The sequence below is a fragment of the Leptopilina boulardi genome, unplaced genomic scaffold (genome assembly GCF_019393585.1).
Source record: "Leptopilina boulardi isolate dan_hultmark-lab unplaced genomic scaffold, ZJU_Lbou_2.1 LbouV2_211, whole genome shotgun sequence".
In the NCBI taxonomy this organism is placed as follows: Eukaryota; Metazoa; Arthropoda; class Insecta; order Hymenoptera; family Figitidae; genus Leptopilina; species Leptopilina boulardi.
In genome coordinates, this window is record NW_026137765.1 from 612,957 (window position 1) to 635,740 (window position 22,784).

General features: G+C 29.8%; 5 protein-coding genes across 7 annotated transcripts in view; 2 read left to right on the plus strand and 3 right to left on the minus strand.

The window, feature by feature from the left end:
* The window catches only part of LOC127278803 (alpha-aminoadipic semialdehyde synthase, mitochondrial), a 7,441-nt gene extending 3,979 nt beyond the window's left edge, over window positions 1-3,462 (minus strand). For both annotated transcript variants that reach the window (XR_007842543.1, XM_051300692.1), the window contains exons 1-8: window positions 3,005-3,462; window positions 2,424-2,906; window positions 2,048-2,273; window positions 1,659-1,986; window positions 1,116-1,485; window positions 721-1,043; window positions 398-647; window positions 21-284 (exon numbers count right to left, since the gene is read on the minus strand). Coding sequence is in view for 1 of the 2 variants with exons in the window: in XM_051300692.1 (XP_051156649.1) it covers window positions 21-284; window positions 398-647; window positions 721-1,043; window positions 1,116-1,485; window positions 1,659-1,986; window positions 2,048-2,273; window positions 2,424-2,906; window positions 3,005-3,100 (2,340 nt within the window). In the remaining variant the exon portion in view is untranslated. The remainder of the gene's footprint in view (window positions 1-20; window positions 285-397; window positions 648-720; window positions 1,044-1,115; window positions 1,486-1,658; window positions 1,987-2,047; window positions 2,274-2,423; window positions 2,907-3,004) is intronic.
* Window positions 2,763-6,749, minus strand: LOC127278806 (general transcription factor IIF subunit 1-like). Of its 2 annotated transcripts, XM_051300697.1 has the most exons (7): window positions 6,565-6,749; window positions 6,079-6,122; window positions 5,452-5,823; window positions 4,748-5,372; window positions 4,301-4,641; window positions 3,722-3,954; window positions 2,763-2,906 (listed from the first exon to the last, which is right to left on the minus strand). In XM_051300697.1, the coding sequence occupies exons 1-6, from the start codon at window positions 6,580-6,582 to the stop codon at window positions 3,741-3,743; spliced, it is 1,614 nt and encodes a 537-aa protein (XP_051156654.1). In that variant the 5' UTR covers window positions 6,583-6,749; the 3' UTR covers window positions 2,763-2,906; window positions 3,722-3,740. The 2 variants fall into 2 exon arrangements, with proteins under 2 accessions (XP_051156654.1, XP_051156652.1); XM_051300695.1 differs by lacking the exon at window positions 2,763-2,906 and having other exon boundaries at window positions 3,680-3,954.
* Window positions 6,750-6,879: 130 nt separating this feature from the next.
* On the plus strand, window positions 6,880-12,414 carry LOC127278802 (intraflagellar transport protein 140 homolog). Its single transcript, XM_051300691.1, has 12 exons — window positions 6,880-7,241; window positions 7,310-7,595; window positions 7,663-7,910; window positions 7,993-8,311; window positions 8,391-8,607; window positions 8,672-9,545; window positions 9,612-9,744; window positions 9,806-10,294; window positions 10,365-10,651; window positions 10,723-10,999; window positions 11,072-11,973; window positions 12,035-12,414. Exons 2-12 carry the CDS (start codon window positions 7,332-7,334, stop codon window positions 12,345-12,347), a joined length of 4,323 nt encoding a protein of 1,440 aa, XP_051156648.1. The 5' UTR covers window positions 6,880-7,241; window positions 7,310-7,331; the 3' UTR covers window positions 12,348-12,414.
* A 331-nt stretch (window positions 12,415-12,745) lies between these two features.
* LOC127278805 (protein HGV2) lies at window positions 12,746-21,805 on the minus strand. Its single transcript, XM_051300694.1, has 3 exons — window positions 21,578-21,805; window positions 14,310-15,326; window positions 12,746-13,842 (listed from the first exon to the last, which is right to left on the minus strand). Exons 2-3 carry the CDS (start codon window positions 15,324-15,326, stop codon window positions 13,159-13,161), a joined length of 1,701 nt encoding a protein of 566 aa, XP_051156651.1. The 5' UTR covers window positions 21,578-21,805; the 3' UTR covers window positions 12,746-13,158.
* LOC127278809 (uncharacterized) lies at window positions 15,337-21,003 on the plus strand. Its single transcript, XM_051300707.1, has 5 exons — window positions 15,337-15,951; window positions 16,065-16,292; window positions 18,644-18,751; window positions 19,448-19,585; window positions 19,951-21,003. Exons 1-5 carry the CDS (start codon window positions 15,873-15,875, stop codon window positions 20,208-20,210), a joined length of 813 nt encoding a protein of 270 aa, XP_051156664.1. The 5' UTR covers window positions 15,337-15,872; the 3' UTR covers window positions 20,211-21,003.
* Window positions 21,806-22,784: the final 979 nt, after the last annotated feature.

Here is a 22,784-nt window from a genome sequence, read left to right on the forward strand (position 1 = left end):
ATTTTTATTTAAAAACTCACCCAGGTAATTTCGGGTCCATTTGGATGCAAAATCGGATTTGGATTTGGATCGATTAGTCCGAGAAATTGAAGTGCCTGAATTGTTTCTGTGAAACCTTTGAATCTCAAAGTTCCACGTAAAATAGTTTCAGCATTCTGAATTCCGTACAAATCACGATAATTTGTGCTATCACGATTTGGAAAACCCTCGAGAGCAAAACCAGGCAGAAAATCTAAATCTTGAACCGCAGACATTAAATCACCACCGCCGGTAATTTCAACGATCTGATATATAATAAAAATTATTTTCAAAAAAAAAAAAAAATAATAATAATAAAATAAAGAAATAGAAAACAATTTACATATAAATATTATCTTAAATAAAAAAAAATACTCGCCTGTCCTTCGTGGAAATATTTTGCAGATGACAAAGTATTCAATAAAACTCCACGCGGTGACCAACTGAATTTATATCTGAGAGGATTATCTGAACACTCCGGAGCTGGAAGTCCACCGCACCATGAAACGAAAGATTCAATTTTTCCTCCACCTTGACGCACACCTTCGAAACATTCCAATGCCAAAAGATGATCAATACCTGGATCTAAACCAACTTCGTTTAATATCGTTACACCCGCAGTCTCAGCTCTGTCAAAACAATTATTAAAATTTTTTAATTTTTTTTATTAAGTAAAAGTCGATTAGAAATAGAAAAACTTACTCATTGTGTAAAGCCTTCACATCATCATTCATATAACTTGCAGTTACCAAATGTGTCTTTGTTTCAATGCAAGCTTTTGCAATGACATGATGCAAAGAATATGGTAACAAAGAAACAACAACATCCGCAGAACTAACCACATCCAATAATGTATCAGATCGTTCAAGAACATTTAAAAATACCGGTTCAACACCAGGATATTTATTAGCTAATGCATCAGCTTCGTCTTTTAATTGAGAACAAACGACAATACCAACATTCTTATCTCTGTGTAAATATTCCACTACTGGTGCCGACACATATCCGGCACCTAACACAACAACCTACAATCGTGTAAAAAATTGATTAGATTAATGAAAAAAAAATATTCCACTCTGCAAATATTTGTTTATTACCTTTTTCGATTGTTCCGATCCATTGTCAATGCAAGCCTTATGTCTACTCTTCGAATTAAGTTGTCTCAATTCACGTATATATTCAAAATTTGGTGTTAATTTTCCATTCGAAGCAATAATTGCACCATGAACAGCCGATGTAAAATTATGTTCATCCAATGATTTTTTTGCATCCGATTGCATTATATCCAATAAATGGGGAAACAATAAATCACCAAAAAAATCAGTTGACTCACGTGGCAATTGCGTTGGCATATTATCAATCGAACAAACAAGAACTCCCGGTCCTTTAAATGATTTCGTATCTTTATTTCGATCGGCGTCATATAAACAAAAAGGCGTATCTATTGTCGTACACTCGTTCATAAATCTATTTGACAAAAAAAAATTGTTTTTCTCGATAAGATAAACGTTTCTTTCTTTATTGATAAGAAATCATTTCATAAAACAGAATTTAATGGATTATTAACGTTTATTCTGCACAATAAACAAATACGGATTTTATTATCGGAATTTTTGAAAAAAAAAAAAAAAGTTGCTTACTCAATACTACCACCAGGATCTGCGGATACATCACAAATTGCCAACATTCTATGAGGTAAAGCCGGTGCGCCAACACTTATTGGAAGCCATGGTGTATTCGCCGGTCTCAATAAATATTTTGCATCAGGAATTGTCAATAATTTTGGCGAATCAACAGCCCAATAAATTCCATTAATGATAATTGACGCATATGGTGCTATTTTTTTACTGAATGTGGAAATATATCTCTCTGGATGTTGATCATATTCCTCAGGATCAAAAACTCCATCCTCTTTTCTCTCTAAATGATGTCTTCGTCTCACTTGACAGGCGTATATTTTGTTCGTATCTAAAGAAAAAAGATTATTAATTACTAATTCGAATAAAGAAAAAATAAAATGTTAAATCACCTCCGTGTTCGGCGACTTTTCTTAAGGCCTCAGGTGCCACGTATTCGTGTGGAAGCTCCTGAAAAACTTCCTGAGCACCTTGACTGACATTTCCACTTCCTGTAAAAACAACTGTCAATGGACCAATTGATTTTGGTAAAGCACCCAGCGCTACTTCATAACCAGCATCCCTAATCGACTGTCTTGCCATCGAAGAATCTCTGTAGTTGTGTGCTGGACCGATATGCTAAAACACAATCTTAAAAATCCTGAATAGTGCAACATTTTATTTTTTTCATTATAAATTCCTTTTTTTTCAGTAGAAAAAATGATTTTACATTTTTTTCTATTATAAATTAATTTAAAAATAATTTTTTGAATTTTTTCTTTCTCTCACCATGAATGGTGTATGATGTCCAAGAGCCAATAGTCGAAGGCCCAATCCATGTAAAATATTCACCATTCCAGCAACACCGGCATATTTTCCAAAAGCAACAATTCGTTGTCCATTATCATCGGTTAATTTTTCATAATCAATGAGTCGAATATTTTTCTCAAGAATTGCATCGAGAAGTGGCATATTACTCTCCTGTGCCTTTATCGTATGTGAAAAGAAACAATACGTCTTATTGGGAATTAATTGATCAACTGGAACTTGTTTAACGCCAAAAATCACTGAAGCTGAACTTATATCCTCTTGTAGAACGGCACCAGCCGAAAGGTATGATTGCACCGGATAAGCCCTTCGATTGCTCGGTTGTATAATCACCTTCACTCCGGAGCGAACAAGTCGTCGGACATTCGCCGGTGCAAGGGCTGCTCTTCTCTCCCATACTGATTGATCCTCTCTTCTTATTGCTATTATTTTACCTTTCAAACTCTGGAAAAACAAAATTCAAATTTATTTACCTTTCATAGAATTTTTTTTTAATATTATTATAATAAAATAACACAAATTTTAAAAGAAAATAATCATACGCTTGAAAACCGGAAATTGTGACTTATGGCACATGTCGGAAAAATTGATGATAATCGTCTGGATCGACACAAAAAATTCTGTTGCAAAATTCTCATGACACTCGAAGAATAATAAATTTAATTGATAATTACAAATTAAATTTTTCAACTTTCCCTACATTACCAAAAATACTTTTGTAAGTACACAAAAAAAAAATTTCTCTTCAACGTGTCGAAAAAAAAATAGCAACGTATCACTCGCAATGAAATCACACCAGAAAATGATAAGAATAACACAAGAAGGAGGCGGCAAGCTGGAGGCTTGAAAAATATTACAAAATTTACTGATAAACTCCTCACTGAGGGCACTAAAGATAAGTATCTTCTTTCTCCTATTCTCTTAAATTTTTTTTTTTTATCTCGCGAAAAATATTTGTATTCACAGCATTTCTCTGTCACTTTTAACTTGTGCCTCTGATAATTTTTTTTTTTGATTAAAGAACGAAAAGACTCATAATTTAAACAAAAAAGACAATTGATTAATATCCATTCAAGAGGATATTAAAAAAAAATTTGACATATCACGAAAATAACTTACATTATCTACATTGTGTAATTATACGCTTTTTTTTTATTGCGGCAACCACTTAATTATTTACACAAACAATATTGATGATTAGAAATAGCAAACAAAGAATATTGATAAATGATGAAATTAATAATTATTATTCAACTTACATAAATTGCGCGTGGTCAACTAATTAGGTTGTGATTTTATAAATAAATACATTTTATTTTTAATTGTTTGTTTCGTTGGATTAATACGTTTTAAAATTCCCGTCATTGTATTAACTAATTGTTCGGATGTTAAGCCAGTTTTTTTCGATTTAAATTTCTGTAGTAATTCCGTTGTTGTCATTGGTTTACGCATGAGATAACGTCTAACTGCCTCTTCCGTTATTCCTGATTCACTGTAATGAAAATATTGCGATAATATAATTATTTATCAAATAGTTCCGAGTGTTTGCCACAAAACTTATTTTATCCACAAGTTTCTAAAATACTATTTTACGTTTTCAAAAATAGAATGTTTTACATAAAAAATTGTGTAATCAAATTTTTTTATATTCAGAAATCAAAATATTATTTTGAATTGTATTTGCTAAGTTTGTGATAAACAATTGTCTGTAAATAAATTTTGTATAATTTAATTTTTAAATGAACGAAATTAATTGTGACGGAATATGGAGAAAGGGAAATAAATTGAAAAATTGTTAATAAGATTATGTAAAAAAGAACAGAAAATAAAAATCTTACCTGGAGCTAGGTGTGAATGGCGTGGAAACCGAAGTATAATTATCAAGTTTCATTTTCTTCGGTTGTGATAAATCTGGCGAGGCATTATTTTTTCTTTTCAATAAATCAGAAGTGGAAGCTGCTGGAGTTGGTGTAGTTGATCTGGAACTATGGGCACTATTCGTCTTTTTATCCTTTTCTTTTTCTTTAGGCACATCGGAATCAGAGTCTGAATCGCTGGAAAAATCACTCGACGAATCCTTTCCAGGTGCTGATTTTTTCGCATCCTTCTTCTGAATACTCTTCTTCTTTTTCTTTTTGTCCTTGCGTTTCTCTCCGTCTTTTGTCGACTTGTCCTTTTCCTGAAAAATTGATTTTTCTTTAAATACTTTTCAATTAAAATTCAAAAGAAATTAAAAATTTTTTTAAACTGAAATATATTTTACTTTTTGTAATATTTATTTTTACCTTATCGGTCTCTTTATTTCCGTCTTCTTCATTTTTGTCCTCGTCAAACTCCTTTTTCTCTTTCTCCTCATCATCATCGTCATCTTCCTCATCGGAAACTAATAATTTACGTAAAGCATCTTCCTCGGCGACAGACTTAATTTCTTTCTTCTTCTCTAAATCTGATCCTGATTCACTGGATTCTGACATATAGTCACATTCTCTACCCTCTTCGTCGCCATCATCACTCTCTTCAAATGCATGATCATCATCCTCAAAATCGTCCTTCTTCTTTTTCTTATTCTTTTTCTTTTTTGCATCACTTTTCTTTGTATTTTTATTCTTTTTCCCATCTTCATCATCAGAATTCTTCTTGTTCTCGCCATCCTCACTATCCGAACTATCATCATCACTTTCCATCCATTCATCCATTTCGGAAATTACAAATTCCTTCGACTTTTTATTACCCTTCTTACCTTTACCATCTTCTTTCAATTCTTCATCCTCTTCGCCTTCTTCGTCGTTTTTCAATTTTTTTCTTATCATCAAGGAAAAATAGTTCATCACATTATTTCTATGAGCGAATTCTGCTTCCGCTTCCTCGGCACTGAGTGTCTTGTACCTCTGAATTGGTTGAAAGTTGAACCTAGTTAATAAATTTCAATTATTAATAATTTTATCAATTTTTATTCTTATAAATTTCATGTAACAATAAAAAAACTAACCATTCATTGAGTGGAAATGCTTCAATAGCTCCATCTTGAGCGTGAGTAAAAATGTAATAAGAAGCATATTGACTAATTCCACCTTCTTTAATGCCACGGAATTTTTTTCCAGTTTTACCACCAGCTTTAAGAATCCATGGTTGATCTTCTGGTTTGTATTTTCGGCTTATGATTCCGTATTTCTTTTTTCGAGCCTCCTCTCTTGCATCACGACCAAATTCTGAACCAGCACCAAATTTTGGAGTATCTTCATCTTGACCTTTATATTCTCGTAAATTATTTTCTCGCTCCATTTTCACTTGTGCCCATTTTGTAAAATCTACATTCAATGTTGAGGTGAATCGCATCACATTGTGTCTTTTCTTTGTATTTCTGTAAAAAAAAAAATTAATAATAATAATGCAAAATTCAAGTATTTTTTATTCAAATACTCTTAATTATTTTTGTACTATATAAAATTATTTCAAATTCTTCTTTAATAATTTCCAAAATTTATAATTTATATTTCAAATATTTTTAATAATACAGAGTCTTTCAATATTTACTATAATACAATCAGAGTTGTTGATTTCTTTCAAAAAAGTAAATAAATAAAATTTACAAGGTCTTTTGAAAAGTTATACATACTTTGGAACTCGTATACTAAACTCCTGAGCAGGTCCAGCTGCCGCCTATAATGACAATAATTAAAAATATTCTCAGTTTAAGTCAAAACAATTGATTTTTAAAATGATTTACAATTTATATTCATAGAGAAGAATGCATAAGAAAATCTAAAAATTAAATTCCTCTTTACATTTACAAACTTGGAGTATTTTAATTGAAATTCTAAAATTACATGTAAAATTAAGCATCTGTTATGTAAGAAATCAAAATTTACAACTTTTTTGTTATGATGGTTATGATATTGCAAAGTGATGCAACTTATAGGTTAGAAGTTAGTGAAAAAATTGTAACATTCTAATAGAGTGTTCATTTACAATTACCATTTATAAAAAATAAATTATTAATGTTTTTAATTTAAATAATTTGTTTATTTATCGCTTATAATAGTAAATAATAATCTTATCGAATATTCAATGTTGAACTATTTCACACTTTAAAATTGCTTACCTTAGGCGTTGAATTCATTTTTCCAAGAAATTTTATTCTTGAATAAATAAATTCTCATTAAATTAACAGAATAAAAGTATTGATTAAATTCTTATCTGCTTCATAAAATTGTTTTCTCTAAAATTAAAATATGACTAATGTGTAATCTAACCTCAAATGTCAAACGTCAAAACGGTATTGACGTATGCTGTATATCGAATTGTCTCGAAACTTCGATATACAAAATATACTTTTGTGATTGGTAGATGGATATTTATGGACTTTTTGTCATCTAATCAGAAGCATGCATTTTTAGCATTGCGCCATATTGGAAAATATCGATGTTTGTTTATGTTTATCTTGGTTATGGATTATAAAAAAAAGTGACCCTGAAATACATTTATAATAAAAAATGTGGAAAAGAAGAAAAATAAACAATTATCGATTTGTTGTTTCCTAACTAACGTCAGAAAAAGATTTCAACTAAATAAGTTTATTGATTTTTGAAGAATAACCTTTATTGATGACCATCATGAAATCAATATTTTCTTCCTTGCACGCGTTTTATGCTCATTTTGCATTATTTCAAATAAATAAAAACTTGAATGTTTATTATTCTACACTTTATAATAACAATGGAATGTAAAATACGAATTTACACTAGATTATGTTTTAAAGAATTACATTTTTAAAAAAGGGTAAGCTTTTTTAATAAAAATTTCAGTATTAGTTATTCTGAAAATAAACTTTATTTTTTGTTTCCCAGGGTTTTATATATCAGAAGGAAAATGACACTGTATTTTGATACTCGAGTTCAAAATCCAGAAAACGCTTCAATTAACACTTGTGCGACTTGGCATTCGAATTTACCATTTTTGGCAGTTGCTGCTTTTTCACAAGATAAAGGAGGTTTTGTGACACTTTTCGACGATCAAGGAGAACCTCTTCAAGATGTTGAAACACCAGGTCATTCAGTTGCACAGGTCACTGCACTCGTATGGCATCCTGAGAGAAAATGGCTAGTTATTGGCTGGGAAAGTGGTGAAATGCGGGTTTGTATTCAAATAAAATGGAAAATAAAAATTAGAAGATTTGTTATTAATATTGTACTCGATTTAGGTTTGGGCAGGAGATACTGGTTCAAGTGAATTTAATACAATTGTGACTCCACATCGTGATCCTATTCTTATTTTACAATGGAGTCAAAATGGAGGAAGACTTGTGTCGGCCGATGCTGCGGGTTCTGTCGTTGGATGGAAAATTGATTCAAAAAATCAACTTTTTATGACTTTTCATCATGAGCTAAAGGATTCTTTTACTCATATTGCCTTTAAGATTTCGCCTCTTAAACCTGCGGTTGATTTAAGGTAAATTATTTAATTTTCACATTGTGAAATTTATTTTTTTTTAATTATAAAAGGTGTTTATTTTAAATTGATAATTTTTTAGTGGACTAGCAAAAGCAGCTGTGGCAGGCGATGAAAGAGCATTGGATCTCTTTAGCTCGTGGCGTCCAAAAACCGCGGCACCATCAGCAGTGCCAATGCAAAGGGACAATCATGCTTTCTACATTGGTACTGCAGGAGCGATTATTTATTTCGTTGATATTCAAGGACAATGTACGGAAGTTCTTAGCATGGATGACACGACTCTTCATTCTTTATTACATCATCAGTCGAGAGATTCTCTCGTTGTTTTAACTGCAGGATTAAACATTGCTCATTATCAAGGCGATCCCATAACTGGTCAACTCACTGAATTAACAAAAGTAATTTTAACTTTATTTTAACATTTCTAATTTAAATTATATTTGTTATTCCTTGATTACTAATTTAAATATTTACTAGGTGAAACTAAGTGGAAAAAGTGATATTCTACGTTCTGGTCCCTCAATTTGTTGGGCTGGTGGAAATACTCTCGCGGTACTCACAGGAGAACTTGGTGTAAGATGCTGGGATCTTCATACAAGCGACACTTACGTTCTGTCACCATCGGAATCAATAATTGGAAATGTTGCTTCACCTCAGGAAATATGCACAAGTTTATCATACTGCAAAAATAATGGTATTAAAAAAAATTATTTAAAAATTCAATTAATAATTATTAAATAAATGAATTACATTTTCAGAAACACTCGCAGCTGGTACAAATTTAGGGACAATATTTTTTTGGAAAAAGAAAACAACCTCGAGTGATTCGAATGAAAATAGTTGGCCAACTTGTCCTGAATCGTGTACAGTTCATGGAACTGTAAAACAACTTGTTTGGGGTGCTGTAATGTTACGAAGTCCCCTTCTTGCGGTTAATTGTATTACAAATGTTTTTATCCTTCATCAACAGCCAATGTGTGCAGCCTATAATGATGGAATATGTGCAAGTCAACTTAGTCCAATGCAAATTCTTCTAAAAAAAGATGAACAGAATCATATTCTAAAAACTGAGATTCAAGTGCAAATTTTGGCAGTGAATAAGGATTACGTTGCAGTTTCTTCTGCGAGACAAATAGCGTTGTATAAGATAAAAAGAGATGGTAATTTAAATACAACATCTGTATCAAATTTTGCATGTGATACGGAAAAAATTCTCATATACGAAAATATTTTGGTAATATTAACGCCAATTGTAATTCAATTGAGATCAATTGAGGGTACAATTATACAAACACTTTCAACACTACCCGAGGAAGGTGAACCAATAACAATGGAATTGACAGGACAATATTTGACAGTTGCTTCATTAAATGGAATTTTAAAGATTTGGGATTTAGGTAAACGTGAAGCAAAATTGTACACGCGAGCAATGACTTGTTATGAGGCAATTAGTGATTTTGCCGAGATTATTGAAGCAAAATGTAATTCTGATTGTCGATATGTGTCAATTACTGTTGCAATGGCTAATTTAATGCCAAGTTCAATTTTATACGTTTGGGATATTGAAAGTGATCAATTGCATGAATTTGATTTTGCCAATAATGACGATGAAAGTGAGGATTATTCTGCATTGTAAGTATAATTTTCTCAATTTTCGAACAAATAAAAAGGATAGATATTTTTAAAATATTGTTTCAGAGTCACAAAGTGTAAAGGAAGATTAGTGACTGCTCATTGTTGGGATACAGATGATCCTCGACTTTTGATTTGTCGTGCACAAAAACCAGAAAGCAGAGATTTGAAATCATCGAGAATTTTGAATGATTCTGATGTAAGTTTATTAAGAATTAATTAAAAATCAGAGACTAAAGGGAATTTTTTTTTTATTACAGGAAACAGCGAATGTTGTTTTGGTGTCAATGTTCGCGAGTTCCGATCATGGTATTGTCGTTCAGGATGTAAGATCGATGATGGATGACAATTGTCGTTTATTGGGTGTTCAGTCGCCGTATATAATTATTCTTAATTCTGAATTGTCATCAAACACCGAGGGTAAAGTTGCACGTCTTGTAATGAAAGATTTTGAGGAATTAGAGGATTGCGATTCAAGTACAAAAAAAGCTATTTTGGATTTTTGCTTCTTTCTGAGTATCACCAATATGGATGAGGCATTTAAGGCAATAAAGACAATTAAAAATGAAACTGTGTGGAAAAGTTTGGCAAAAATGTGCGTGAAGACAAAACAATTGGATATGGCAATGTTGTGTTTGGGACATATGAAACAAGCAAAAGCTGCTCGAGCATTACGCGAAGCAATGCACGATGATTCCTTGATACTTGAGGCAAAAATTGGAATCCTTGCCATTGAACTTGGATTACATGTTAGATATTCATAATATTATTTTTCTTTATTAATATTTTTTTTTTTATTAACATTTTTCGTTTTTTTAGAATGATGCAGAACGTCTTTTTCGAGAAGCGAAGAGATTGGATTTAATTGGATCATTACTGGAGGCTCGTAATAAATTTAAGGAATCCCTTGCTTTAGCTTCGAGTGAAAATAAAATTCGTGAAAAAACATGTTATTATAATTATGCGAAAGCATTGGAACGACAGGGGAAAATAACAGAGGCCATAGAAAATTATACGAAAGCTGATTGCCATAGATTCGAAGTGCCTAGAATGCTTTTACTCAAGCCGAGAGAACTAGCAACTTATTTGAATACTTCCGAGGATCAGTGAGTTTAGAATTTTATATTTTTCCTTTTACAAAAGAAAAAACAAAAATTTCAAAGAAAATATTTTTCAGAGATATAAAAAATTGGCATGCGCAGTATACGGAATCAACAGGCGATATGGAAGGTGCTTTACGTTTATATGAAGTTGCTCAAGATACTTTGTCAATGACGAGATTATTATGTTTTCTTAATCGAGAAGACGAAGCCTGCGAACTGGTTATGAGAACAAATCACGCAGCTTCTGCATATCATTTAGCAGCGCACTATGAATCGAAAAATAATGTCTCACAAGCGGTTCATTTTTATTCAATGGCTAAAGCTTACACAAATGCCATTCGATTATACAAGGTACTTAATTCTCTCTCTTTAATTACAATTTATCATAATTGTTTTTTTATTTTTTTAAAATTATTTTTCCAGGAGCACGAAATGATAGAAGAATTGTGGCCATTGGCAATGTTAGCGCCTCGTCAATCGCAAATTGACGTGGCAAAATATTATGAAGATAACGATCAACCCGACAAGGCGGTGTTACTCTATCATAAATCGGGCCTTCTACGAAAAGCTATGGATCTTGCATTTAAAACACAACAATATGATGCATTGCAAATAATCACAATGGACGTGAATGCCGATTCAGATCCAGCGTTAATACAAAAATGTGCGGATTATTTTGTTCAAAATGAACAAATTGAAAAAGCTGTTGATCTTCTTGCGACGGGTAAAAATTACATTGAAGCATTACAATTGATTCAGGAGCATAACATAACACTGACTGAAGATTTAGCGGAAAAAATGACAGTCGAAAAAGTAGAAAAAGATTTAGAACGTGAACGATTGAGAATATCGAGTTTAGAAAGAATTGGCGAAATTGCATTTCATCAGGGAAATTATCATCTTGCAACGAAAAAATTTACCCAAGCTGGTAATAAATTAAGAGCAATGAAGGCATTATTAAAATCAGGTGATACGGAAAAAATTTGTTTTTTCGCACAAGTCTCGCGACAAAGAGAGATTTATATTATGGCTGGAAATTATCTTCAATCACTCGATTGGCAAAATCAACCGGAAGTATTGAGAAATATTATCAATTTTTATTCGAAAGGCAAAGCAATGGATTTGTTGGCGAATTTTTATGTTGCTTGTGCACAAGTTGAAATTGATGAATTTCAAAATTATGAAAAAGCATTAGATGCTCTTAATCAAGCGAGTAAGTGTCTTGCAAAAGTTGTTGATCCCAGAGATTCGGAAGTTCATCGTAGAGCTATTGATGTTGTCAATGGAAGAATGTCAACAGTAAAAAGATATTTGGACATTAAAAGGTAAGGTTTTATAAAAGTTATTTTTTAAATTTTGTTGTGAAAATAAAATTTTTCCTTTTAGATTATTTGATCGAGGCGATACGGAAACAGCGATGAATCAAGTTCGACATTTGTTGGATACAAAAGGAGCTGATTTAGAGCAATCAGTTCGTCGTGGTGATTTATTTGCGACTATAACTCAACATTTTGCGGATATTGGAAAAATGGATAAAGCACGCGCAACAGTTGAAGAATTAAAACGTCTCGTTCCTGGAATTAATTTGAGCTATTATTATAATGTTAATTTATTGGAAGCACTTGGCTATAAAATAAATGTCGAACCCGAGGACAATTCAGATAAAGATGATGGAATTGAAGAGCTACTTGGCGATTAAGAAAAATGCCAGTTTGTTCATATTTCACTTTTGATCTCATAAATATATAGGTATTTATAGAATTTAACATTTTTTTTTAGAGTAATTTGAGCACTGAATAGCCTCGCTACCTCTGGTTTACTTCAGGGAACAAAAGAAATTGGAATGCTAGAAAAATTTCCGAATTTAAAATTCTGAATTTTTCTGGCGTCTCCTACAAAATCTAATCCGTCCAATGATGTGTGATGATTGCATTAGTTTAAGAATTATTCCGTCCAAAATGAAAAAATTGTTATTAAAAAATTATAACAATACTGGTAGATTGTAATTTAAAAAATTGCACTCAGAGAAAAATATTAATTATAGAATTAATTTGTTTCTCGACAAGTAGACCGTGTTGAATAAATAAATAAAATAAATTTAGAAAAGAACAAACATTATTTTATTATCAGCCTTTAGAGGTTTTACAACGTTTTACATATCCAGGATATAGTACAGCGTTTCTTATAAAGAAAAAAAAATCCGAAAAATAATCACACTTTGTGCTGAACTAGAACGTTGAACAATAAATAAAAAGAATAGTTATAATCGAGTATAAAAAAACATTAAGGCTAAGGACTTATCACGATATTATATTAAAAATTAAAAAAATAGCGATGAGACATCATTAGTGTCTCATGTTGTTTCGTTTGAAAAAAGAATGAAATATCTCAAAAAAAAAAAACAGTAGAAAAACGATTGCGTAAAAAACTTGAGGTATGGAATCTCTATACAAAACACGTTTTGTATTTTATATTTTCATTTAAAAAAAACATATATATAGAAAAGGAAATTATTCTACTGTGGAGGGTTTCTTACATGGTGAACTTTCAACATCGACATCTTCTTCTTGTTTACGTTTTTTACGAATAAGATGAGAAATATCGTTAACAGATTTCTTTGAAAGGCCAGACGACGATGATCCCGATGTTGACGATGATGCACCACCATTCACAGCACTTGTACTCGCGCCACCATTTGAACAACTGCCAGCAGCCGATTTTTCGCGAATATTTTCAATAATTCGTTTGCACGCTTCTTGTTTTGCGTCTTTCATATCGGATATTTTCTCACCAATTTCAGGTAATAATTCTTTGAGTTCTTTTATTTCACCTTCGACACTGTAGAATGGATCATCACATTTTGGTGGTTCAGTGATTTGTTCAAGTTCCTTGATTCTCGCCTCGAGGATTGAACTGGCTTCTTGGAATTTTTCAATACTTACGTCAAATTCATTTGTATAAGCGTAAGCCAAACCAAGTTGATAGTAAATTTCGGCAATTGCTCGCGGTTCACAGGGTTCGATTTTTTGTAATAAATCTAAACACGCTTCAAAATCGGTCATAGCGCCAACTGCATTTCCACCCTCAATTGCTACCTCCCCAAGTAATCTGTGAGCTTCCGCCAATAATTTCCAGGCCGATGGTCCTCGTTTTAGAATTATTAATTTGGCAAGATCGAGCACTTCCCAAGCGACCTGTAATTTTATTAAGAATTATTAATGAAAATTAATAATTATATTGTTTAAATTAAGTATTCAATAGAATTTAGTAAAAATAAAAATTATTATTCATTGAAGCAATAATTAATTTATTTTTAGTTATTATTATTTAAATTATACAATTTGTAAATTGTTTTAAAATTATTTTCGCCAGTGTTTAGATTAGAGATTTCAAGTATCATATCAGCTTTTTGTTTATACAATTGGTATAGTGTTTGAAAACAAGATAAAATAAATTTTCAAATTTTAATAGGAAACAAAATATTAAATATTTATATTGTGGGGATAAATGAAGAAACTAAATAAAATTTATTTTTTTTTTTTTGAAAAATATTGTTTTCAGAACTAATATTATTGGGTTTATTTTTAGTTAATTTTTTTAAATACAATTTTGCAAATATTTAAAAACACTAAAGGGAATTTTAATTAACTGAAATAATTACCTGTAGATTATCAATTTCGTCGTCGTCTTCTCCATTTTCGATCATACTATTATTTTCAGCAGATGATTCACCATTTGTCATCTTACTGGAACCGGGAATAGCTTCATCTGTTGGTGTTTTACTTTCTACGGGTTTCACTTCTTTGTCTTCTACTTTCTTTGTCGAATCATCGGAAGTTTTTTCTGCCTCCTTTTTCGATTCCTCCACTTTTTGCTCGTCTGTTTTATTATCTTCCTTAGATTTAGCTTCTGGTTCTTTCTTTTCGGCAGTTTCATCTTTTGACTTTGCAGCATCTTCACTTTTCTCTTTCGTTTTATCGACATCGTTTTTCTCCTTGTCTTCGGTAACTTCCTTTATTTCGTTTTTATCTTTTTCTTCATTCTTTTCCTCCTTCTTGGTACTTTCTTTTTTGTCGTCTTCATTAATTTCCATTTTATCTTTATCTTCAGTTTTTGTAACTTTTTTGTCCTCATTTTCGGTAATTTCCATTTTATCTTTGATTTTATCTTTACTTTCAGTGATTTCTTTTTTTTCTTCTTTACTTTCAGCAACTTCTGTTTTGTCTTTAGTTTCTTCAACTTTGTTTTCATCTTTTTTTTTATCAGTGACTTTAGTGTCTTTATTGTCGGTATTTTTGTCCTTTTCGTCGTCATTAACTTTTGTTTTGTCTTCTTTTTCTACTTCGCTTTTCTCATCATTAGAGTCTTTATCATCGCTTTTCTCGTCTTCGCCCTCTTCATCGTCGTCAACGTCTTCCTCCTCGTCGGAATCATTTCCAGGTACACCGGCACCCAATACATTACTTTCTTCACGCGCGAGTCCAAGAAGTGCACGACCATAAAGTAAATATGGCTCTGCTAATTCATCGGCACGATCTCCATGATCTTTGACCAATAGCTCGCAAGCTTGAACCAATGTATTTACCGCGTTATTATAGTCGCACACCAAAAGATGACGTTTTCCAAGAGATAAAGCTGATGCAGCATCGAGAGGTGTATTTTCTGTTGCGTCAGCCATCTGCGAAAAAATGTATAATTTTAACATTTTTAGAAAAATTAAATTAAAATAACATAATTTGAAAAATTAATTTTTAATGAAGTAATAAAAAATTGATTATATAATTTAATCAATTGGAGAACATTTATGAGCTTCATTGAAAATTATTATAATTAATGCAAATTTTTTATGGTTCCTTTTCGAAAATGAATTCACTTCCGTTTGAGGAATATAAATTGTGAGAGATACAAGACTTTTTGGAAGAGTTTCAAAAAATATTAGAGTGAAAGAAAATGGAAAGAATCGAGAACAAAAAAAAGTTGTGTATTTTTTTTTTCTTGTATTATCTACAGCATCCCAGAAGGGTGGTACGGGTACCAATTGGGTGAGGATATTTCCATCGATTCAGAGAGCGTCGTCGCGACGCAGAGGGCGTCATGGTACCAGTACGGGGCGGCGAACTCCCCGTTCATATGGAGTTTAGTGTACATTTGAAATTTGTTCTGCGAAGTAAATTTCGAATACACAGGTGTAATAGATATAGACGCCTGGGTACCATTTTAGGAAATGGAGATTTCACGTGTACCCAGGGGTCCTGCACCACGTCTTATTTTTCTCTTTTGTACTCTAACTCTTACATTAGCAGGTAATTGTGTCTCGATTTTTTAATTAAAAAAAACTTAATGAAAACTTTTAAAAGAAATATTTTTTAGTTACCAAAAAAAAAAAAAGAGTGAAAAATATGAAATTAATTTTCAGCAACTGGAATGTTATGTACGGCAATTATGTCTGATCATTGGGAAGAAGTTGAATGGAATAGAGAGGCATTATTACAGGCAAATATCAACCCCACGTGGTATTTGGATGGTAAAGTTGCCATGCTTGAATCATTGCCTGCTCATGGAAGTTTTCATCGATTTCAAAAAAAGCACGCATTTTTGGTTCCAATGCACGGTGGAATTTGGACATTGTGTGTATCACTGACCGGTAAGTTTTTTTTTTTAATTATTTGCAAAAAGAATACGAACAAAAAATGATTTTTTTTACATATTTTAATTTCAGGAATTTTTTTGTCTAAAATTTTTATAAATTTCTAATTCTAAATGAGTTAGTTTCAAAGTTCAGGTTCAAAAGTTCATTTCTGGCTTTCACCTCAATTTCTGGGGAAGGTTAAGGGAATTCGCATACAATGTTAAAAGCTTTTAAAGTCTGTAAGTGTGTAGAGCTTAATCCAGAACCTCAGGAAGAATTTCTTAAGCGCCTTGACTCTGACAGCGCAATATCGACCAAATGATTAAAATCTAAATTACGAAGAGCACATGCTTTAAATTACGTAATCCTCTGTCTTTTTTTCCCTTGAGAAATTAATTTTTTTTTTTTAAACAATAGCCAAGACTTTTTTTCTCGTCTGAAAATAAAAATTAAATATAGAATTAAATGAAACAAATTTAAATAGAAAAAAAAACTTTTACAATTTATAAAATTAAATTACGTTCGGTTTTAAAGCTAATCATAAAATGGGTTTTAGATTGTAATAAAATACAAATGGTACTTTTTATAGTCCAATTTCGTGGAAGAATAGATTAAAGATTAATGGAAAATCGATGCCAGAAATATATCTGTTACATATAGAAAAAGATGACTCTAATGTTTGGTCCATTATGAATTCTACAATAATCTTTTTCGACTTTATTTTTTTAGTAATAAAAAAGATGTTTAATTTTTTTTTATATATATTTTTTAATTTAATTTTTAATTTTCTTTAAACGTATTTTGAAAATTAAACATAAAATTAAAAAAAAACTCCCTTTTCGTCTCTAAGAAAAAAAGTCAAAAAAACTTATAAATTATCCTTTGATCAGTTTTTTGATTTGCTTATAACGTTTCGTGGTGCATCATTAGTATTTCAAAAGTGTCTTTAAACTAGGTCGAATGAACATATTCAAAAGCAAATATTGTGTGAAAGAGAATTCTTTTTTTTTTTTTTTTTTTTTTTTAATGCACATTTCTGGAAAATATGTGTCAAAGGTAATAGAAAACGTGATATAATTTATCTTTTCAATTTCATTCAATTTTTCTCTTCTTTCTTTAAAATTTAAAGAATAACTAAAATTTCTTTCTTGTTTAAATTTATAAATGAAAATAAAATACAACATTAAAATTTAAAAAAAGTAATAATTATAAAAATTAAAGAAAATTAATGCCTATATTAAAGTTAAAAATAAAAAATTGAAAAAATTAAAATTTGAAATATAAAGCAGACAAGTTTTGTTGAATTAGTTTTTAAAGGTTTTAGTATTCAAAGGCAAATATTATGGTCCTTTATCACGCCAAGCACCAGTTATTACCTATTAGCATTTCTACAATAGTTTAAAATTATGTGCACACAACAACTATATGGACCAAATCAAATCCTTTATGACTTATGCAAATCAATTAAAAGTAAAAAAAAAAAAAAAAATTTATAATGAAAGAAATTCTTGATAAAAATGTAGATTGTTTTTGAATTTTAATCTCTCTAATTTTACTGCAATTTCAAATTTTAAAGAATTATTATTTTTTTGATAAAAACGGAGATTATTTACTATTTTTTAATCCCCTTAAAATAGATCGCAAACAGTATGAAATTTCATTGGTGATAAAAATAAATTATTAAACTAATAAAGTAATTATGACTTTATCGCCCGTCCTTTTAAGAATATATCAACTTTGGACATAAAATCGAAATTAATTTCCATCCTTCGAAGCTTTCGTACAATGTATTGTATATGATTAATTCTATTTTAATATCAACAAATTTACACGCACGAATTATAAATCAAATTTTAAATCTTATTATATTTTCCTAAAATAGATATAAAATGAAAATTTAATTTTAAATAAATCAAAATTACACTATAGTAAATACAAATTAAAAAGATTTTTAAAAAACTACATAATTGTTTTTTAGAAAATTATTTTAAAAAATAAATTTTGAAATAAAATTGTTCTGTAAATTAATTCAGATGTGGGAATAATAAAAAGTACCATTTTAAGAAAAAAAGAATTGAGACGTGAAGAATTACCAATCGGATAAAATGAGAAATGGGATTTTTTTTTTTTAAAGGACGAAATGATAAATGAGAAGTTTACAAAGTGTTCATTTTAACCTAGACCTAGTGAACTCTATCTTCGATCGATTTTTCACCCAAGTAAGATTTATTATTACCCAATTGTCGAGAATTTACTTCTCACAAAATGTTCGCTTATGACTTGATAATTTCCACATTCATCGCGAAAGAAATTTATTACTCGCACGTCATGATTTGCAACCACACATATATATATTTTTTTTCCAGATGAGGAAATTCATCTTTTAGAAGAAATAGGTTTTCCTCAAGAGAGATGTATTAATTACTTATATCCTGATGAAGCTCATGAAGAAATGAGAGCTCTTTGGCAAAATCGTAAGTTAAAAAAAAATATGGAAAAAATTATAACACTCTATCTTTTTTTTCAATTTTAACTTTCTTAGAAAAACGAGATTTCAGACAGAAAGATTTGCTGTTTCTTATCCAAGAAAAAAAAATTAAAGTCTCTGAGAATAAGTCAAGTAGAAAATTGAAAATTTCTTCTTGGAGAAGCAAGAAAAAAAATGCCGAGAAAAGTTTCAAATAGAATGACAAACTTTTTTTTTTTTTTTGCAAAGTAGTTCAAATCCTGGTACATTTTTAGCAGACTATATAGACATTATTTTGTTAATGAGAAACAGCTATTTAGAGAGTAAATTGAAAATGTAAAAATAGATCCAATTTAAATAGTTTTTAATGACTTTCCATATTATATAGTGAAGGCTGAAACTTTATTGGGATTAATAGAGAGTAGATATAATAAACAGTTGTTTAAATCCTATTCTACAAACTATTGATTTCACATAAATTTCAATGTCAGATGTTGTTTACAGTATTGATTTTACTTTTTTAAATGACATGTTTCATTATTATTATTTTTTTGCAATTTTTATGAAAAAAGAAAAAAAAGTTTAAAACTATCATTAATTAAAAATACTTATATATTTATAAGAATAATTAAAATTATATAAAAAAAAAATTAAAATAATAATTAAAATATTAAATGATTTTTAAATTGTTTAAAAATTTTAGGCATGCAAAATTTAAGCATTTCCTGTTCATTGGTTTGCATGATAATTCTTGGCAGTGCTGTTTTGGTTGGATCATTTGGATTGTGTAGACATCAAATATCAGCTGTTCTTATTACAGGTGTAATGTATCTTTTAGCTGGTAAGTTACATTTTAGTTTATATCAAATTATTTTTAATTATATTAATTAATATAATTTGGAAATTAATTTGGAGATTAATAAGAAATAAAATCTAATATTAAAATTTTCAAAAGCAAAATAATATAATATACTAACTTTCAAAGATAAGTATTGTTATGATTTTACAAAATTTAATAACGTTCGTTTTGATAAAACAAATTTGACCTTTTGGAAATGATAATGTTTTCTCACAACTCTTGTATGTGAGAAAAAAAATTGTTTTGAAATTTGAGAAATTGAGAAGTAAATAATTTAAATTAATCTAAATAAATAATTTGATTATTATTCCAGATATGAATTTAATTAGAATTAAAATTTTTCACAGCCACTTTTGCACTCTTTACATTGACAATAATTTATTGTAAGAGAGCTCAAGATCGAAATCCGAGAATTTTCGATGGTCCAGAGGATGGAGTAATAGGTGGGCCTGTACCGCGAAATATTCTAAATGCGAGATTATTTAGAACCTCATGGAGTATGGATTTTGGATGGGGTGGAATGACTCTTTGTTCTCTTGCATCTGTTGCCTGGATTTTACTCAGCAAAATCATGAGATTCAGTCCAATATCAGTTATGTTTGCGTAGCAAAGAAAAAATATTTATTCTTATTTAAAATTGAAACAACATAATTTCAATTAATCCTCATCTCAATGAATATTTTCTTTTGCCAAAATATTTAAGATACATCTATAAATAACAATTAACATATCATTTTTATCTTACAAAAATTCTAAATTGAAAAAATATTCTCTAAAATTTAACGAGGTTCAAAAAATATTTTATTTACATTTAGTTACAATAAATGAAAAATGCTGTGAATATTTTCAAAATACTTCTGCACTTTATATATACACTTTTCTACAAAAAAAAAAATCTAAAAATATTTTTTAGCAACTTATTTGCATATTTATAAAAAAAAACAGAAGCTTTGTGATAATAATGTGAAAATCTATTTTTATGAGCACAAATTTTGAATATTGTAAGTTCTTAAATAATTGCGTCTGTAAATTTTCAATTAGCACACAAAGTATTCTTTCATGAATGCTACAAAGTGAAAACATAATATTGTGATTTATGTAAATATTACGTATTACTATATAAATAAGAATATTTAAAGTTTATTAAAGATTGCAAAATTTTTCATATTATATATAAACATTTTTTTTTATGAATGACTATATTTATAATGTAAATTATTTTAAGCTTCAAACAATTTGTGAAAAAAAACAAAGAGCCTTGTGCTTTTAATTAGACTGATTAATTAGTTCTATACTAGTAATCGCAAAAAAGCTTTTCTACTAAATAATATTTGTGAAATTCAAAATGCCTAAGAATAATATTACAGTTGAAATCGAAAATAAAAATACATTTACTGTTTATTATTAAACCTCTCAGATATTCAAAATAAATATATTTTACCTCTAATATATTTTCTTTACCTTTAATTTAAATTGCTTTATTGTCTTCAATTAAATTTAAAAATTAAACAAATAATTATTTTTGTATTTAAAAGAATTAAAAAAAATCATTCAACTATTACAAAAATAAGAATTAAAAATTCTTAACACTATTATACAAATTTTAAATTCGAATTTCCCGCTTTTGATTAGAGAATCTAACCTATAAAATTAACAGCCACATTTTGACGATTATACCAATTTTTCATTAAAAATATCAAGTTACAAAAATGATTTAAACTAGAAAATAATGTGAAATATCTTTCTTCAAATAATACACAACGATTTTATATTTTTATTTAGAGTAATTTATTGCAAAAATCAAGTAAACGTGATTAAATGTTGAACATGTCGACAAACCAAAATGCAATTTAAGCGTCAATTTGCAATTAACATTATTAAACACTTTGAACAGGTTTCTTATAAGTTATAAGTAAAAATTTAATTTTAAAATAAATTACAAAGCATTGTCTATGAATATTATAAAGAACTTACCGTTAAATTCCCTCCAAAAAAAGACTCTTAAGAATTAGATAATTGGATTTCCTCCGACTTCGACGTAATTACTGAAGAGTTCTAAGCTTTCTTGTTGATCTTTAAAGAAGACTAAACCAATTGAAAGACTCCAGCAAATTGATGATACTTAAGTATGAAAAGTAAGCTGTAAGCTTTTCCTTCTTTAACCGGCAAACGTTCTTTGCAAAGTGTTTAACCGCGCAATGACCCCTATAAGTGCGCGCAAAAACTTGTTTTAACCTGCGCAAATCACTTGATTACATATTGCTACTACTAGATGGCATAGTGACGCAAAATTCAAAAACGAATTATTTTAAACGCAAAAAAATAAGATAAAAATAATTTTAATAACCTTACAATATTAGAAGTTAAGTTATTAATAACTGATATAATAAAATTAAGAAAAGAATATGATAAATAAAACCATAAAAATAATTATAATGCAATTAAAACATTAGTTCAACATCTCCACTGTCATGTTGTCAGGAAAGTAAGAAAGTTGTTAGGTTTTTATTTCTATAGGTTGGCAGCCCTGCGTAACACAAAATGTTCGACGCAAGAAATTAATTTTACCGACGGCGACGCATATATATATACGATGGAAATCAATGTTATATATGCCCTGAACACCTGAATTACCAATTTGTGGTAAATTCTTTTGTGCATAAAGGATTAGTACGCACAAAAGTTGGGGAGAGGGAAGTTTCTGAATGTCCTGTCTACCGAGATTACATATTTCGAAGATTTACTGTATCCTCACTACTAGACATAATCAATCCATTTGATTTTCTATAACTGGATAATTAAATATTTTATATATATTTCTTCTTTCTTCTCTTCTTCTTTTTGGTTGAATATATAATGATGTTGTTGTAAAAAGAGAAAAAGCAATATGTGTTTGCGATAATTATTTCTTCAACATAGGGTGTAGAGTTATCCATTTCCAATAACGAATAAAAGCTAAAAAATATTTTTTTCTAAGCTGCACAGATGTTGCGTCCTGAAGTTCCAACTGCTCACTGAAGTGGTGGGAGTAAAACGACCAATATTTATAGACGTCGACAGCTAGAGCGCCCCGCCAATCAGCGTCTAGCTAGGCCTCAAGATGCCCCACCAATCAGCGCGCAGAGCAGACAGAGCTCAAAGTATAAAAACTGGACTCCCTAGCGCGCAAGGTCAGTTCCAT